We start from the raw sequence: 18,229 nt of genomic DNA, 5'->3' as shown, positions 1-18,229 counted from the left end.
CTAACAGACTAGCCTGACCTCACCAGCCAGATGGTGTCTCCTCTGAGGAGGTGCTGCTTAGGGGTCTCTGGCTCGCTCAGCTCCAGAGGGCCCAGCACAGTCTTGTTTTTGTTTCTGTGTTGTTTATTGGCCGGCACAGCTGAACGCTGACAGCTCTCCTCTGAGCAATGGATTCCAGAGAGGCCAGAGCCTGGGTGGCGCGTCAGCGTCATCACTGTCTGTTTCATTCGGCTCCATGACAGGAGCAGTGCCAGCAACGGGGGAAGAGGTCATTGGTTTCACAGCTCTATCTGGGATTAATCTGCTTCCTGTTTCTATTTTTAGGACGAATACCTCTCTCTTGTGGCCAGGCTCATTATTCACTTTCGAGACATTCGTGAGTAAAGTTGTTTGTTTCTGTGTTGTTGTGGTTGCAGCCTCTGCAGGAGTCGTGGCGTCTGAACACGCCTGACTGCCAGCAGGCTTGCTTTTAAGAAAGCTCTTCACTGCACTTCATTCAATTCAGTATCCCCACCTCCCCAAGTCTCAGCCTCAAAAACGTGCGTTTTGGCTTAATGGGAAGGTAGATCTCAGAGCGGTCAGTTTAATCTCCTTTTTTAAAGCACTGCTGTTTTTACTTGTCAAATTCTTAAAGAAACAATGTTTGCCCTGGAATGGAAGCTTCCCTTTCCCAGGTTTCATTAACCCACAGGGGCCTGACCTAAATATGTGTTCTTGCTGGGGGAGCAAGCTTCTGAGGTTGCCTTCCTAAAGTCCTCTCCTCTAGTTCTCTGCCATTGGGTCACCGCCTGGGAGGGAGGCTGGGTGACCCCTGCCACATGCCACCTCCTCCAGCTTGGGAATCCTTCTGGTTCTGTCAGTGACCAGACAGCAGCCCTGGCTTTTCAGGAGTGAATGGTGGTATTGCACCCTGGGGTCTTGGGATCTTGGTGGTCTTTCGTGTGTTCTGTGTAAGTGTGTGGAACACAGGTAGACACTGAGCATTCCTGAATGGTCATGGTCTCCCCAAAGGAAAGTGCGGTGGCGGGGCGCTCTGTGGTCTCAGCCTGCAGTACTTCCTGCCAGCGCGGTTGTCTCATCACTGGAGACTGGGGTGCCTCCTGATGCTTGCCATGCTGGGAGCGTGCCCACAGACAGGTCCTGCCGCCTCTCCCCCATGGTCTGGCTACAGTCAGGATATTGGTTGTAGAGGCAACGACAGCTTCCGTTCAGGAGTAGAACTACACACTTACACTGAACACACAGAGGACTACCAAGGTCCCTGGACCTCGGGGTGCAGCGACACCCTTCACTTCTGAAAAGCCAGGGCTGCCGCCTGTTGGCTGACAGAACCAGGATCCCAGGGTGAAGGGAACCATTGACAACTTAGGAGTTCCAGGGGGGCCAGCGGGTTTGACTTCTGTCCACACTTTGTAGCCCAGCAGCTGGCAAGGTAAACTCCGCTTGATTTCACTTCCTTACGATGTCTGGGGAAGTCCTCTGAGATGCAGGAGAGAAGGAACCATGAGCCTGGATCAGGGCAAGGCTGCTGGGAGGTGGGGTGTTGGTAGTCAGCTGGGCCCGTGGCCCTGTCCCTCGGGCTCACAGGGAGGCATGGAGCTTTGAGCCAGCCCTGAACAGGTACTTTCTGAACCTTGAGGACAGAGGAGACTGGGCGGGAGGTGACGTGGCGTTCCCAGCACCATCTAGGCCCATCATGGACTCCTTAGCTCTCTTCTTGTTTCTCGGGGCCTGGGCTGAGACCTTGACCTGAGAAGAAAGGGAACCCAGAGGGGAGACACTACCACCCTCATCGGGCCCCAGCGTTGGAGCAGTTCTCCAGGGCCCCAGGCTGACCCTGAGCCAGTTCCATCCCCTGGAGGTTTCCCAGCTCTTTGGGAGCTCCTTGGAGGTTCAGGCTGCCAGGCTCTGCATGTGTTCTGTCTAGTTTCTAGGCAGGACAGCTCAGCTTTAGCAAATGACTTACCAAACTGACTGACCCCAGGGGGCTGTGGTTGTGTAAAACTTTGTTTACTTTGGTGTTTTTTGTTTTTGTTTTTCTGTATAGATAACAAGAAATCTCAAGCTTCTGTGGGCGGTAAGAGTTTTTCCTTTTTAAATTAAAGTTTTCCCAGTTTTAGGTTTGGGGTGACAGGAAGGAGATAATGGGTGCTGTATATGCTTGAGCCTCACCTGTTAATAGAGGCGAACATTTGCAAAAAGAACACCTCCAGCAGGTAGCTCCAGCATCCGACATCCGTGTGAATGCTGCTGAGCAGGGTCTTGGCCTTTCCTCCCTCCCTTCCTTCTCTCAGACTGTGAGGGCAGGTGACACACCTGTCTAGCTTCACTGAACACTCAGCAAAAGGAGTATCCAAATCCACAAAATTGTCCACATCTTCTACAATTTGGGCTCTGTGGGCAAGAACTATTGTAGCATGGTCCATGTAATTACTTGTGGTAGTATTTCTTAGAGAACAGCAGAAATTCGCATTCTTTAGTTACACAGTTTCTTTGTGAGTAAAAGTATGCCATTTTTTGTGAAAGGTGTAATGCCATTATACCTTGTTGAGTCTTGGGACCTCCCAGCTGTGTGCCCACAGCAAGAGGGGGATGCTGGCAGGGTGCTGCCTCCAGCCCTCAAGGCCCCTTCACATTAGGACCCTTGCACAGACCAGGCAAGGGATATGGGGCTTCCTCCCTACTTTGGGGGGCTCAGGTGATGGATACACCCTGTGTCCTGGCCCCTGGTGTGCGAGTTGCCAGACCAAGGCCTGGGGAGGCTCCTGGGACTCTGTGGGCCCCCACCACTTGGGACCTTTGAGGAGTGGAGCCTGTAAGAAGAGGGGGTTGATGCTCCTGAGGCCTTATATCCTCGAGCCCCACCCAGTCAGTGGGTTTTTCTAAGATACCTTGTATCCCACAGATCCTATGAATGCCCTGCAGAACCTGACTGGCACCCCTGCCGCAGGAGCCACTGGAATCAGCATGGCTGCTCGAGGCCCGGGGCAGTCCATGGGCGGGATGGGCAGCCTGGGCACCATGGGGCAGCCACCTCCAGGAACCTCCGGGATAACCCCACATGGCATGGCTGTGGTGTCTACAGCAACTCCGCAGAGTGAGTACCGTGATCCACAGAGCTTGCAACTGTCTTTGCAGTGATGACGTGTCGTATTCCTTTGCTTCCAATGGTGTCGAGAAAATCAGGGAGAAGTTCCGAATAGCTCTGTATTTTTTATTTTGTGGCATGGTACTTAAGAGCTCGGCTGCTAACCAAAAGGTCAGCAGTTCAAATCCACCAGCCGCTCCTTAGAAACCCTATGGGGGCTGTTCTGCTCTGTCGTGTAGGGTCACTTTGAGTCAGAATCGACTTGACAGCAACGGGTTTGGTTTCGGGTGTTTTTGGCGTGTAGAAAGAGCAAAGTTTGAAGCCTTCATTGAGCTACCAGAAGGGTGAAGTAACATCAAGGCCCTTCTACTCCTAGGCAAGAGAGGAAGACTTGTGGGAGGCTGGGGGTGGCCTGAGACTCTATCCGGGTTGTGTTTTGTAACTACGATAGAGACAATTATGTTCATGGTGTTCTCAGCCATGAAGTAGTGTTATGGCCAGTGCCCCAAGACCCCTTATTTGTCCCAGGTCTTGGGAGCCATCCCTTCTAGTACTGTTCTTGCCCTTTGGTCAGCCCTAGTTTGTGGCTTAGCCACATCTCCATGGAGCTTCCCCTTCCCTGGAGAAAGAGCTTTGTCCTCTTGTTCGCTTCCCTGCAGTAGGTGGACCCTTGTCCCAGCTACATGGCTGCTCTGGCCAGGAGCAGGGCTGCAATGCTGGTGTTCCAGGTGGCCCGTAGCTTCTCTCAAGGGGAAGCAGAGAACCTTCTCCCTCTTCTCCAGGGCCTGTCTTGATGTACCCTCAGATTCTCCTAAGTGTGCTGTAATGTTTCTTTTCCTTTTTGTAACTTTTAATTTTTGGAATAGCTTAAGACTCACAGGAAGTTGCAGAATAGTACAGAGAGTTCCCACACGCCCTTCACTCCACTTCTCCCATGAGAATATCATCCTTCGCACAGTGTCAGAACCAAGAAATGGACATTGGGGCAGTAGTGTTAACTCAGGTGGAGACCTTACTCAGACCACACTGGTTTTTTCGTACATTCTTGTGTATGTTTGTGTGTGTGTGTGTGTGTCTGTGAAATTTTATCACATGTAGAATCATGTAACCACCATCCGAGACAGCATACAGAACTGCTCTATCACCACAAGGAGCTCTCTCACACTACCCGTTAATGACACGCCCTCCCTCAGCCAGAGCCCTAGCAACTGCTGACCTGGACTCGGCTCTGTGGTTACATCACTTTGTGAGTTCCATATAAATAGAATCATGCAGTATGTGATGTTTTGAGATTGGCTGTTTTTCCTCAGGATGATGCCCTTGAGATCATCCTAGTGGCTGTATCAGTAATTATGCCTTCCTGTGCCCAGTGGTGTTTATGGTATGAATGCACCACAGTTTGCTTATTCCTTCACCCTAGAAGGACATTTGGGTTGCTTCCAGTTTGGGGCATTACAAATAAAGCTGTTGTGAACGTTTTGTACAGGATTTTGTGTTTTGGTATATTTTTGCCATGTGTACCCCACAATATCCCTTTGAGAGGGGCAGCATTGCCCTCTCTACTTTGCTAGTGAGGCAGCTGAGGCCTAGAACTGTGGGGCCACACAGCCAGGCCTGCTGAGCTGGGCTCCAACCCAGGCTATCTGCCCCGAACACCCGCTTTTAACCCTCCCACTCCATTCAGGGCCAGGCTTCCTGTATGAGCGTCGCCTCACTCTTCCCAGGCCGGCGTACCCTCATTCCCACGCGCTCCTGCTCTGGGACCTTCTCCCGTCACCAGCCATCTCCTCCCTTCTCATGTCTTCAGTCTCTTCCACTTATTGAGTTCTTGCCATCTGTCTCATAGCACATTCTAGCTTCTCCGTTCTAAAACAATCTTCGCTTGGTTCCACATCCCAAGCTCCCATTTCTCCCTTTTCTCATAAACATGCCTGATATGGACACAGGGACAGTTTGTGGAAGGATGTGCAAATGAACAAATAAGTTCTTCAATAAGAAGCAGCGCCAAGCTGGTTCCTATGAGGCAGAAGTTAGAAATGCCCCAGATTTCCAATTTCTCCAAGCCGATGTACCACTCCACCATCTCTAACCACAACTACTTCCCCTCCCTTCAGTAGTATTCCTCCCTTCTTTGGGCTCAGTAATTCACTGCAGTGTCTTACAGAACTCACCAACTGTACTTACAGCTAAGTGGTTTATTAGGGAGGTAACAGACTACAACTCGGGATCAGAATCACCTTGGAAATAACTGGATACAACTCAGAAGACAGGATACGGTTCTTCAGTCAGGACAGCTTCCAACCAAGACAGCTCTCAGCTCCTCAGCCATGCCTGCAGGCAGGCCATTCACTCAGGGTTGCTGCTACCAGGCTCTGCCATCTCTTGGCTGCTTTTCACCATCTCATGCCATTTCTTGCTGTCTTCAGTGTTACAGCTTCTTCTCACTCTCTCTGTGTCTCTCTCTGAAAATCTCTGTCAGGTTGGCTGCTTAAATAGTGAAGCCTGTGAGAACCAGACTCAATGGGACTGCCTTGTTTTTTTGGGTGGCAGAAGCTTTCAGCCTATGACAGGATACAGTCTTACCATTTTTATATCGATAGTTTGTTCATTTGAGTTTTCCTTCTCTGACAGGTTTCTGCCTTCCACAGATTCTGAGTTTCGTAGGTTTGACTGTATGAGCACGTCACTCAATCCTGTTCAATGGTTTTAGGTATCTTATTTGCATAATAGACTGACCACGACCGACCTACAAGGTGCATAAAATAGACCAATCGCAGGGCAGGCTGCCACCCAACCAATTATTTTTGGCAAAATTATAAACCCATGGTCATAAACACAAGAAACCTATTGCCCTGCAGACCACCCCAGTTTTGTTTTGTTTTTTTAGCTATGAATTCTACATATTTGACATTTGCAGGGTTACTGCCCTCTCCACATACATTTTACCTATCGAAATCATTAACAATTAGTCCTTCAACCCTGAAAGTATGGCCACCAGATACCCTTTTGACTCAGTGCTGAAGTTACTCCGCAGGTTCACCCTTTAGCCAAAGATTAGACAGGCCCATAAAACAAACAGTAATAAATGTAGCTGAGCCGCGTATATGAGACTAAATGGGCACACCAGCCCAGGGGCAAGGACAAAAGGTGGGAGAGGATGGGAAAGCTGGATGAATGGAGATCAGGAGCCCAGGTTTGAGAGAGGAAGTGTGTTAACACGTCATGGGGTTGGCAACCAGTGTCACAAAACAGTATGTGTATTAATTGTTTTAATGAGAAGCTGGTTCTGTAAACCTTCAAAAAAAACCTTCATCTAAAGCTCAGTAAAAATATATATATCCTTCGGTAATGCAAAAACTCCTCAGGGTAAGGTTAGTAAGGTACCAGCTACTCAGATGTGCTGCAGGTGTCCGTCTGATCTGGTCAGTTTCCAGAAGTCATCTTGGCTTTACTGTTTCTTTGGAACGAGCAAGAATATGGATCTCTTGCAGTTGGTTGGCCAGGTAACTGTCTTTCAAATTTCTTGGCATAGACGAGTGAGTGCTTCCATTGTTGCATCCATCGTTAAAGCATCTCAATTGGTATTTCGTCAATTCCTGGAGCCTTGTTTTTCACCAGTGTCTTCCTCGAATACCATAGGTTCTTGCTTATAGGCTACCTACTGAAATGGTTGAACGGCGACCAATTCTTTTTGTACAATGATTGTATTTCTTCCATCTTTTTTTTTTTTTTTAGGTGAAAACTTGCACAGCAAATTAGGTTTCCATTTAACCATTTTTATACAAATTGTTCTGTGACATTGGTTACAGTCTTGCATCTTCTTTTGATGCTTCCTGTGTTGTTCAGTAGTTTGCCCATAGAATCCTTCAGTATTGCAACTGGAGGCTTCAATTTTTCCTTCAGTTCTTTCAGCTTGAGAACTGCCAAGCGTGTTCTTCCCTTTCAGTTTTCTAACTCCAGGTCTTTGCACATTTCATTGTAATACTTTGTCTTCTCAAGCCACCCTTTGTAATTTTCTGTTCAACTCTTTTATTTAATCATTTCTTCCATTCATTTTAGCTACTCTGCAATTTCAGAGTCTCTTCCGAAATCCATTTTGGTCTTTTCTTTCTTTCCTGTCTTTTTAACAACCTTTTGTTTTCCTCATGTGTGACGTCGATGTCACCTCAAAGCTCATCTGGTCTTTGGTCATCAGTGTTCAGTGTGTCAGGTCTGTGCTTTAGATACTCTCTAAATTCAGCAGGATATATTCAGGGTTGTACTTTGGTTCTGTTGGACTTGTTTTAATTTTCTTCAGCTTTGTCTTGAACTTGCATATGAACAGTTGATGGTCTGTTCCACAGTTGGCTCCTGGCCTTGTTCTGACTGATGACATGGAGCTTCTCCATCGTCTCTTTCCACAGATGTAATCGATTGATTCCTGTGTATTCCATCCTGTGAGGCCCACGTGTATAGTTGTTGTTTATGTTGTTGAAAAAGGTATTTCCAATGAATAAGTCGTTGGTCTTGGCAAAATTCTATCATGAGATCTCTGGCATCGTTTCTGTCGCCAAGACCATATTTTCCAACTGCTGATCCTTTGTTTTTAGCTTTTGCATTCAAATCGCCAGTAATTATCAATGCATCTTGATTGCATATTGGATCAATTTCAGACTGCAGGCATTGGTAAAAATCTTCATTTTCTTCATCTTTGGCATTATTGATCAGTGTGTTAATTTGAGCAATAGTCGTATTAACTGATCTTCCTTGTAGGTGTGTGGATATTATCACTGACAGTGTTGTACTTCAGAATAGATCTTGCAATGTTCATTTTGACAGTGTATGTGACATCTTCCCTCTTCAATTTGTCATTCCCATTGTAGTAGACCATATGATTGTTCGATTCAGAGGGGCTAATACCAGTCCATTTCCACTCACAAATGCCTAGGATATCAATCTTCGAGCATTCTATTTCATTTTTTACAACTTTCAGGTTTCCTTGATCAATACTCCAAATGTTCCACATTTTGGTTACTAATGGATGTTTGCAACTGTTTCTCCTCATTTTGAGTCGTGCCATGTCAACAAATGAAAGTCTCCAAAGCTTTGCTTCATCCATGCCATTAAAGTCAACTCCGCTTTGAGGAGGCCGCTCTTCCCAAGTCATAGTTTGAGTGCTTTTTAACCTGAGGGGCTCATTTTCCAGCAGTGTATCAGACAGTGTTCTGCTGCTATCCATAAGAATTTTACTGGCTAATTTTTTTTGTGGGGGGGGAGTAGATCTCTAGGTTCTTCTTCCTACTGTATCTGAGTCTGGAAGTTCCACTGAAAACCTGCTGGTATTTGAAATACCAGTGGTATAGCTTCCAGCATCACAGCAACTTACAAGCCACCACAGAATGACAGACAGGTGCTGGGTCGTAAAATCATCATGCTCAGAGCGAACCTCCATATGGACTTGCAACGTTCCAAACACTCTCTTGAGTGTTTTATCTATAACGTTATTTAATTCCTACTCCAGTGTGTGAGGAGTCCTGGTGGCGCAATGGCTGAGCACTTGGCTGCTAACTGAAAGGTGGGTGGTTCAAATCTACCAGCCACTCCATGGGAGAAAAGACTTGGCAATATGCTGCCATAAAGATGACAACCTAGGAAACCGTGCGGAGCCATTCTCTTCTATCCTATAGGGTCACTGTGAGTCACAGTCGACTCGGCGCACAACAACATCAACAACGACCAGTGTATGACGTAGGTACCATTAAGTCAGGAGGGGGTATAGCATGTATACCAGGGACATTGTGTTCATGTAAAAATTCTCTTTAAAAACTAATTAGTATCTGGAACAAAAAACAAATAAGGAAACCAAAGACTCAAAGAAGAAACTAGCCTACAGGACAAATAATTTACATGAACCATGGCCTCATCTACCCTGAGACCAGAAAAACTAGATGGTGCCCAGCTACCACTACCAACCATTTTAATCAGGGCCGTAATAGATGGACCTTGATAGAATGGGAGAAAAATGTGGAAGAGAACCTCAGGTTCCTAAAAATAAACCAGACTTACTGGACTGGTTGAGACTGGAGGAATCCCTGAGACTATTGCCCTGAGATATTCTTCAGACTTTTCAGACCCCAGACTAACCTGGGGTCATCTTGTAGCTAAATAACAAATTGGCTCAAAAAAAAAATAGTATCACCTGTGAGTACTGTGCTCATTTTAAAAATCACCTATATGTTCTGCTTTCTTAATTAAAAGAGACAGAGTTGGCGAGGCAGAACCCCTTCCCACTTGCCTTACTTCTTCCTTTGAAGGAAGACATGATGCATGGCGTTTTAGGCATCATGTTGTGACCATGAGGATGAAACCCGATTTGGAGAGTGACTCTGATGAGCAGCTGAACCAATGCCAGCAATGGCCTACCCATAGACTTCATATTATGTGAAAAAAATGAACCCATTTGTTTAAACCACTAAAAATATATATATATATATGAGACCGAATGGTCAACAATTAATTTAAAACAAAGGTGAGAATGTAAGGGGCAGGGAAACTAGGTTAATGGAAACTGAACAACCAGAACAGAAATAATGAGAATGTTCGCGGTTGGTGAAGAATGTAACAAATGGTGCTGAACAACTTGTGCAAAAATTGTTGAACGGGAACCTAAACTGCTTTGTGAACCTTCACTGAAGACACGAATATTAAAGTAAAAAAAAGATAGTAAACCTAATTTAAAAAGTAATTAGTGCTCTAAGGTCCTTGTACTGTTTGAGAAAGAGGTTAAAATAGTGATCAACTTTACACTGTGTTAAGTTAAATATGCTTGATAAAATTGAAAAAGTATTTGCTGAAACAATAGAAATGATTTGTAAATTTCAAACCAACAGGAAAAAATGGAATGAGGAAGAGGAAAAAAAGACAAAAATCCAGCCAATATACAAAATTGATTTCAACCATCCAGCAAAAATGCAATTTAAAAAGAAGAAGCTTAGAAAAAGGAAAGCAAATAGAAACAAGTGGAAAAATACAAGTAATCACAATAAATGTGAATGGATTAAGCTTTCCTAGTAAAAGCTTTTTTTTTTTTTTTTTACTAAAAGACAGGAAATGTGGGATTGAATGTAAATAAAAGAAAACAATACAGCTATATACAGGAAACACACATAAAATGTTAGAAACCTTTGAAAATAAAAGATGAACAAAATGTATCTGGCCGTTATTTCAGCTACCTTTTTCATTTATTGATAGTTAGAGAAGATTTGAACAACGTAATGGGCAAGCTTAATCTAAGGATGTAGATAGAACAAATGCATTTATAAAAATAAACCGTAAAGCAAGTCTCAACAACATTCAACGTATTATTGTCATACAGTGTTCTCTGACTATAGAAGTAACAAGAAGATTGAAATTTTTTCTCACGCCCATCAGAATGGCTGAAAAATGACCACACCAAATGCTGGCGAGGATGCAGGGAAACCGGATCTCTCATACATTGCTGATGGGAACGTAAAATGGTACATTCTAGAAAACAGTTAAGCGGTTTCTTTAAAAACCGGGCATGCAACTACCATATGACCCAGTGTTGCATCCTGGGCTGTTCATCCCAGAGAAATGCAGACTGTTCACACAGAAACCTGTACATGGATGTTTGTAACAGCTTTGTTTGTAATAGCCCAGAACTGGGGGCCACACTAGATACCTTTCAACAGGTGACTGGTTAAAGTGGAATGTCCGTGCTGTGAAATACTTGGCAGTAAAAAGGAACAGGCTGCGATACAATACAACCGGGATGCATCTCCAGAGAATTATACTGAGTGAAAAAAGCTAATTCCAAAAACTTGCATCTTGTATGGTTCCACTTACATTACATTTTTGAAATGACAAAATTTGCGAAATGGAGGACACACGAGTGGTTGCCGGGGGTGCGGGGCGGCGTTGCCGTGGAGAGGCGGCAGCACCTTGTGCTGTGGGAACTGTTCAGTGGCTTGATGTTGTGGGGGATATGCTGTCATACCCTGATGATCTAATCGTGCAGAAATAAATGCATGCACACATGAGCACACATCCTAACTGTGATTTTATACTATGATTTTACAAATGTTACCATTAGGGGACACTGAGCAAAGTGTACAGGGATCTCTGTATTATTTCTCCTTTATTTTTTTTAAGAGCATTATTTTACTGTGAATATATGTGGCAAAAAAGTTGCCATTTTAAGCATTTTTAAGCGTACTATTCAGTGACATTAATTCCATTCAACGTGTGCAACTATTACCACTATCTTCAGAAGTTTTTATCAACACAAACAGAAACGGTACTCTTTAAGCAATCACTCCCCATTCTCCCTAACTCCCAGTGCCTGGGAACCACTGTAAACTTTGTGTCTGTGCATTTGCCTATTCTAGATATTTCATGTAAGTGAGATTATACAATATTTGTCCTTTATGTCTGACTTAATCAGTGTAATGTTGTCAAGACTCATGTCTTGGCATGTATCAGGACTTTCTTCTCTTTATAGTTGAGTAGTATTCTTTTGGAGCCCTGGTGGCACAGTGGCTAAGAGCTTGGCTGCTAATGAAAAGGTCAGCAGTTCGAATCCACCAGCCGCTCCTTGGAAACCTTATGGAGCAGTTCTACTACGTCCCATAGAGTCACCCTGAGACAGAATCAACTGGATAGCAATGGGTTTTGTTTTGTTTTGTTTTTAAAAAGAATTCCATTGTGTGGATATACCACGTTTTGTTTATCCATCCTGTTGATAGACACTTGGGTTGTTTTCACCTTTTGGCTATTGTGAATAATGCTGCAGTGAACATTAGTGTATGCATATCCGTTTGTGTCCCTGCTTGTGTCTTGGGGATGTATACCTTGGAGTTGAATTGCTGGGTCACATGGTAACGTGGTTAACTTTTTGAGGAATCACTGAACTGTTTTACAGTTCCATCAGCTGCCCCATTTTACAGTTCCACCAGCAGTGGATGAGGGTTCCAGTTTTTCATCATCCCCTCCAGTACTTGTTATTTTCTGTTTTTCTGATAATATCTATCCTAGTGGGTATGAAGTAGTATCTCGTTGTTTTGATTTGCATTTTCATGATAATGTTGAGCATCTTTTCATGTGCTTATTGGCCATTTGTATATTAAGTCTTATCCAAGTCCTTTGTCCATTTCCTAAATGGAGCCCTGGTAGCACAGTGGTTAAGAGCTACAGCAAGCTAGGACTGTTAACCAAAAGGTTGGCAGTTAGAATCTACCAGCCACTCCTTGGGACCCCATGGAGCAGTTCTACTCTGTCCTGTAGGGTCACTATGAGTCAGAATCAACCCAACAGCAACAGGTTTTTGGCTTATTGGCCATTTATATATTAAGTCCTAGCCAAGCAAGTCCTTTGCTCATTTCTTAATTGGGATGCCTTTTGTTATTGAATTTTAAGAGTTCCTTATATGTTGTAGATATTAAACCCTTATCAGGTTACGATTGCCAAATACTTTCTCCCATTCACTTTCTTGATACTGTCATTTGATGCACAAAACTTTTTTAGTTTTGATGAAGTTCAGTTTATCTTTTCCAATATATGTTTTCTTTTGTTGCTTGTGTTCTTGGTGTCATATCTAAGAATCTGTTGTCAAAAGCAAGGTCTTGAAGCTTTACCCCTGTGTTTTCTTTTGAAAGTTTGTTTTAGTCCTTATATTTAGGTCACTGATCCATTTTGAGTTCATTTTCATATACGGTGTGAGGTAGGAGTTCGGGTTCATTCTTTTGCATGTAGAGATGTAGTTGTCCCAGAACCATTTACTGAAGAGTCTGTTCTTTCCCCATTGAACAGTCTTTTTGTCCATAGATGTATGGGTTTATTTCAGGATTCTCAGTTCTGTTCTATTAGTCTCTATGTTTGTATCCTGTTTAAAGTACATTTTCAAATTGAAAGTATAAGTCCTCCTACTTTGTTCTTTTTCAAGATTGTTTTGGCTATTTCAAACCACTTTATTGAATATAATTTGCATACCATACAATTCACCCATTTAGAAGTACATGATTCATGATTTTTAATATATTCAGTGTTGTGCAGTCATTGCCTCAGTCAATCATAGAACATTTCATCACCCCAGAAAGAAGCTCCACTGCACAAAAACTTGTACATGACTGTGCACTCTTAATACCAAAAAATAGAAATGACCCGAGTGTCCATCCAAACCAAAACCCATGACCCAAGTGTCCATCCAGTTGTGGTATATCCATACAGTAGACTATTAATCAGCAGTAGAAAGGAATGAAATACCGATACATGCTACAACGTGGATGAACCTTGAGGATATCATGCTGAGTGAAAGAAGCCAGTCACAAAGGACCATATAGTATATAATTCCATTCATAGGATGTGTCTGTAACTGGGAAACTTACAGCCTACGACCAGGCCTCTTGTCCATCCAGCGCAATTAATTCACATTTTTCTTTACCCATTGGCTGTTACAGAGTAATTCATCGTAGTAGGTCCCATAATAAACCCAAATGCTACTTCCCACCATACCTGTGTCTCCGTAGTAAATGATGTGTTCAAACTAGTGAACGTAGACCTGTGGCCTGCAGTCGTCCAGGCAGTGGGCTCCGTCTGAATGTCCTTCCTGCCTGTGATGGCTGTGGCCCTTTGCTGCTTGTCGTATCTATTGCTGTGCGGCCCTGTGGGGTCTGGAGAACGCCGTGGCTGACTTCGGGTCTCCATCTCCAGCCCAGCTGCAGCTCCAGCAGGTGGCGCTGCAGCAGCAGCAGCAGCAGTTCCAGCAGCAGCAGGCGGCGCTGCAGCAGCAGCAGCAGCAGTTCCAGGCGCAGCAGAGCGCCATGCAGCAGCAGTTCCAGGCGGCGGTGCAGCAGCAGCAGCAGCAGCTCCAGCAGCAGCAGCAGCAGCAGCAGCACCTGATCAAGCTGCACCATCAGAACCAGCAGCAGGTACCAGGCTCCCCTTCCCGCCCTCCGCGTCCTCCTGTCGCCCGCGAGCCCTGGGCGCGCTGCCGCGGTGCTGGCCGCGGGGGCCCTGGGCGTGCTGCCGCGGTGCTGGGTGCGGGGGCCCAGAGCCCCCCCACCGCCAGCCCCCTCCTTTGGCTCCTCGCGGCCTGGGGACGGTGAGGAGGAGACTTAGGGGCAGGGTGCAGAGGGGGCCTCGGTCAGGCGCAGGGTCTGGCGCGGGCCTCCTAGGCGCTGAGGTGCTGGGTCAGCGGAGGCTTCTGGGCGGAAGAGACTCACGGGAGAGTTAGCCAACGCAAAACGTGAGAAGCCCACACACTCCGAGGTGCGGAATGCTGGTCCCAGCCGGGGGTGGCACTCCTCCTGAGGACCTGCACGCCTCCGCTCGGCCTCTGAGCGCTCGGGCGGCTGGCCACGGTGTCATCGACTCCCAGCTGGTGTTTGCAGGGGGTGGCGTGTCACCTTGGAAGCTCTGTAGGAACACGGTTTGCAGTCGCAGTCCAGACACGTTCAGCACCTACTGTCAGGTCACATGGCCCCTCCATCCCCCGGCTTCTCCAGGCCTTAGCTTGCCTGTCCCCCCTCCCCAGCTGCCACCCTCCTGTGCGTCTTGGAGGTCTTGACTCCCAGAACTGATGGTGGACCTTCAGGCCCCACCTTTCCGTCACTTCCGGAAAGCAGACGTCGACTGTCCTCGTGAGGCTTGTACTGCTGACTGCTGAGGCACAGACAGGCATCGCTGGAGAAGGCTTCAGGAATCAGCAGTCATCCCAGCACTTGTCCTTGCTTGGGGGGCTGCACCTGTTCTCTAGTACCCTATGCCTAACCATCTAGATACTTCCCTTTACCCTTCTTTCATGTTCTCCAGGCACAGAGGTGGAGGGGCTCGGTGGCAGAGCACAGAGGCACACTGTGTGTCCGCAGTGTTGACCTCAGGGGCCCAGAGCCCCTCTGTGAGCAGCCCGTTCCCTTCTCATTAGAGAAGTCAGCCCAGGCAGCCATCATTGCAGGTTGTGCCACTGCCCACGTGGGCTTCCTGAGAGCACGGCCAGCACGGGGCAGCTGGCACCCCCGGGGGTGAGGGGGCTGACTGTTGCTTGTTCTGTCCCTAGATACAGCAGCAGCAACAGCAGCAGCTGCAGCGGATGGCACAGCTGCAACTACAGCAGCAGCAGCAGCAGCAGCAGCAGCAGCAGGCTTTGCAGGCCGCACCAATGCAGCAGTCACCAATGCAGCAGCCGCAGCCTCCGTCCGCCCAGGCGCTACCGCAGCAGCTGCAGCAGATGCATCACCCGCAGCACCACCAGCCGCCGCCGCCACCACCCCAACAGCCGCCAGTTGCTCAGAACCAACCACTGCAGCTGCCGCCACAGTCTGTGCCATCCCAGGCGCCAGCCCTGTCGGGACAGATGCTGTACACGCAGCAGCAGCTGAAACTTGTGAGTACCCACAGTGCAGGGCAGGGCACAGCTCTGGGCAAGGGCGTTGGCCACTGACTCTGTTGGCAGCTGTGCCTGAGGATTTTCAAGTGCAAATGGCACTTCCTCCTCTTTCAAGCATTGGAGCTCAAGCAAGCCTTTCCCACACCCACCCTAAGGCTGATTCCCCAGCGCAGCTCGGCCGAGAGTGTTGCAGCCTGAACGCTGCTGTTCACGGTGCTGCTCACTGCTTCTGGGGGCGGCTGCTTATTTTCCAGGCTTTGTGGATGACCTTAACGGTGTCCAGGGACAACTTGAAATCTTGGGTAATCAGAGCCACAAGGCACCGCGCATATTCTTGCTTTTGGGGTGGATGTGCCTCCTTCGTTTGGTGTCACCCATGGTTTGCTAACTGCACAGTTACAGCCTGAGCACAGATCTCTTAGCCCGGAGGGAGGTATTCTATGAAAGAGTCCCTGGGTGGTGCAAATAGTGAACACTCACTCGTCTGCTAACTGAAAGGTTGGAGGTTCGAGTCTACCCAGAGGCATCTCGGAAGAAAGGCCTGGTGGTCTACTTCTGACCAATCAGCCACTGAGAACCCTGTGGAGCACAGTCTTACTCTGGCACACCTGGGGTCGCCGTGAGCCTGTGGAGACTCAGCAGCAACTGGGTTTGTTTTCGTGTGTGTGTGGTTTTTATTATATAAAATACCGTTTTCTGTACATTTTGCATCCTCTGTACAAAACAAATCACAGCAGTGACACACAGACAACAAAAAGCAGAGCCAGCGGAGTGGGGATAGCCTGGCTGAGGGGCCGCTTTTACCTGATTTTTGGTTTACTTTCTTGGTTCTCGTGACCTTTCCTGTTTCCCACTCATTGAGTGGAGTGGAGTGGATGAGGCCACACTGGTAGGGTAGATAGAGGCCTCATACAGGAAGGCCAGGAGGCTAGGGAAGGTCCCATCACACAGCTGTCACCTACAAGCCAGCCCACCGCCCAGACCTCTGGGAATTGTAGGACCTGAGCTCCATGCACCCTGCTGCAGTTGGATCTGGTGGCATGGATGGAAACTTCCAAGGAGGGAGCCACACTTTTTGCAGCTTGCCTACCCACTGGTTCCACAGCTGCCCTGCTTGTCCTCTGGGCTCTGTGGCCCAGGCTCACCTTTCTTCCAGGAGTCCAGGGCTCAGTACGGTTGCTTGTGGCTATCATTGTGCTGGTCCAGAGCTGAGCGAGCTGGGCTGTGCTGTCCACTGGGGAAGTTTTTGCTTCTTGCGGTGGTCACCAGTGGTGATGGGCATATGCAGGTGTCCCAGCAGGAGCAGCGCTACTTCTCGCCACAGTGGGGAGCAGTGGGGCTGAGCCATGTGATCTCAAGCAGGCTGGGGTGGGATGTTCTGATGAACCTGTGGGCTGTGGGTCAGAGAGGAAGCCACATCATAGCCAGTGATGTCGTGAGAATCCTGTCCTCCATCTCCGGAAAAGCTTTGAAGTTAAAAGCTTCCACAGAGATAGTGGGTGCTCTGCCCTCTGCCCTGGGTGGCTCCTCAATGAGTCCTCTTCCCCCACTCAAGGTCCGAGCGCCGATGGTGGTACAGCAGCCACAGGTACAGCCGCAGGTGCAGCCGCAGGTACAGCAGCAGACAACAGTACAGACACCTCAAGCCACCCAGATGGTAGCTTCCGGAGTCCAGGTGAGGGCCCTAGAGCCACGGGGTCTCGTAGTTCCCCAGCAGGTGCATGCCCACACACGCACGGAGTAGAATTGCAGGTGGCACTGCAGCCTGGGGTCCTGGACGGATTTTGAGGCCTCTCTCCCCTCTTGTACTCTTCAGGGCGAGAGCTCCTCCAGGAACTGGCCCTGGTCCTGGACCGGCCAGCTCTCCTCACGCAGGGCCTGATCCACAGCAGCTGTGTCGTGCACAGGCATTTCCTCCTTTCTTTTGCTTCTTCCTTCATCTTCCCTTCCCCTCCCACAGAGTGACAGAACGTGCATTTGAGAGGGGAGAGTTCAGCGCATTCCATCTGACCCTCAGCTTCGGTCTCAGTCTCCGAGGTCAGGGCTATGCGTGAGGTGGAGAGCAGCTCTAGAAGCCGGGGAGAGGCTGAGGGCAGCCGTGTCTCCTGGAGACTGGGCCAGCCCCAGAGATGCTGCGCAGTGGGCCAGAGGGCTGCCTTCACCTTTGCTGGCTCTGGCGAGTACAGGAAGAGCGCCTCTGCCTCCATTCTTCCCCGCAGTCAATGGGCTTGCCCTGCACGTAGGACCTGGCCTGCGTGTGGTCCATAGGCCTTGCGAGACAAGGAGTATGCACGCCAGCTCTACTGGGTCGCATCAGGCATAGATGGGACAGAATAGGGACTGCTTATGAGGAGGCCTGATCCTCATTCCTGTCTAGAGGTTGGAGAGCCAGGCCATGTGGTTTCTTGGAAGGTCCCCATCACCCTTGTGCTGGTGGTGAGGGGAGAATCTTCCAGACTGGGACCTTCCTTGTTCTTCCTGTCTCCATCCAGTGGTGGAAGCACTGATAGTCCCAATTCAGAAGCAGAGCCTTGGTTTTGGAGTCAGACTGTGTTTGCTTGTGTGACGAGGTTTTTGGGCCCAGCCTGACAAGCAGTGTCAGTGCCATTCCTGTGCCCCCCTTGTTCACCATGTATCTGCTACAGTGTCAGTGGCTCGGCGCCTCAGGTTGTATGCCTGGGGGGTGGTGTGTTCACGTTTGTATCAGACACCGGTTCCCAGTGTGGGGGGCAACCTGTGACAGCCCTTCTGGTCCCAGC

At 48.0% G+C, this 18,229-nt stretch overlaps 1 protein-coding gene across 5 annotated transcripts in view; it reads left to right on the top strand.

Annotated features, from left to right (window-relative positions):
• Positions 1-18,229, top strand: part of MED15 (mediator complex subunit 15) — a 74,001-nt gene that overhangs the window by 38,494 nt on the left and 17,278 nt on the right. For 4 of the 5 annotated variants that reach the window (XM_049865375.1, XM_049865373.1, XM_049865372.1 and 1 more), the window contains exons 3-8: positions 325-376; positions 2,048-2,077; positions 2,906-3,097; positions 13,796-14,013; positions 15,141-15,467; positions 17,026-17,145. In XM_049865375.1, coding sequence (XP_049721332.1) covers positions 325-376; positions 2,048-2,077; positions 2,906-3,097; positions 13,796-14,013; positions 15,141-15,467; positions 17,026-17,145 — 939 coding nt within the window. The remainder of the gene's footprint in view (positions 1-324; positions 377-2,047; positions 2,078-2,905; positions 3,098-13,795; positions 14,014-15,140; positions 15,468-17,025; positions 17,146-18,229) is intronic. The other variant, XM_049865374.1, reaches the window with a different exon arrangement.

The sequence above is a fragment of the Elephas maximus genome, chromosome 22, assembly GCF_024166365.1.
Source record: "Elephas maximus indicus isolate mEleMax1 chromosome 22, mEleMax1 primary haplotype, whole genome shotgun sequence".
NCBI classification, from domain to species: Eukaryota; Metazoa; Chordata; class Mammalia; order Proboscidea; family Elephantidae; genus Elephas; species Elephas maximus.
The sequence above is the reverse complement of the archived record's forward strand: the minus strand, read 5'-3'. Positions and strand labels throughout refer to the sequence as shown.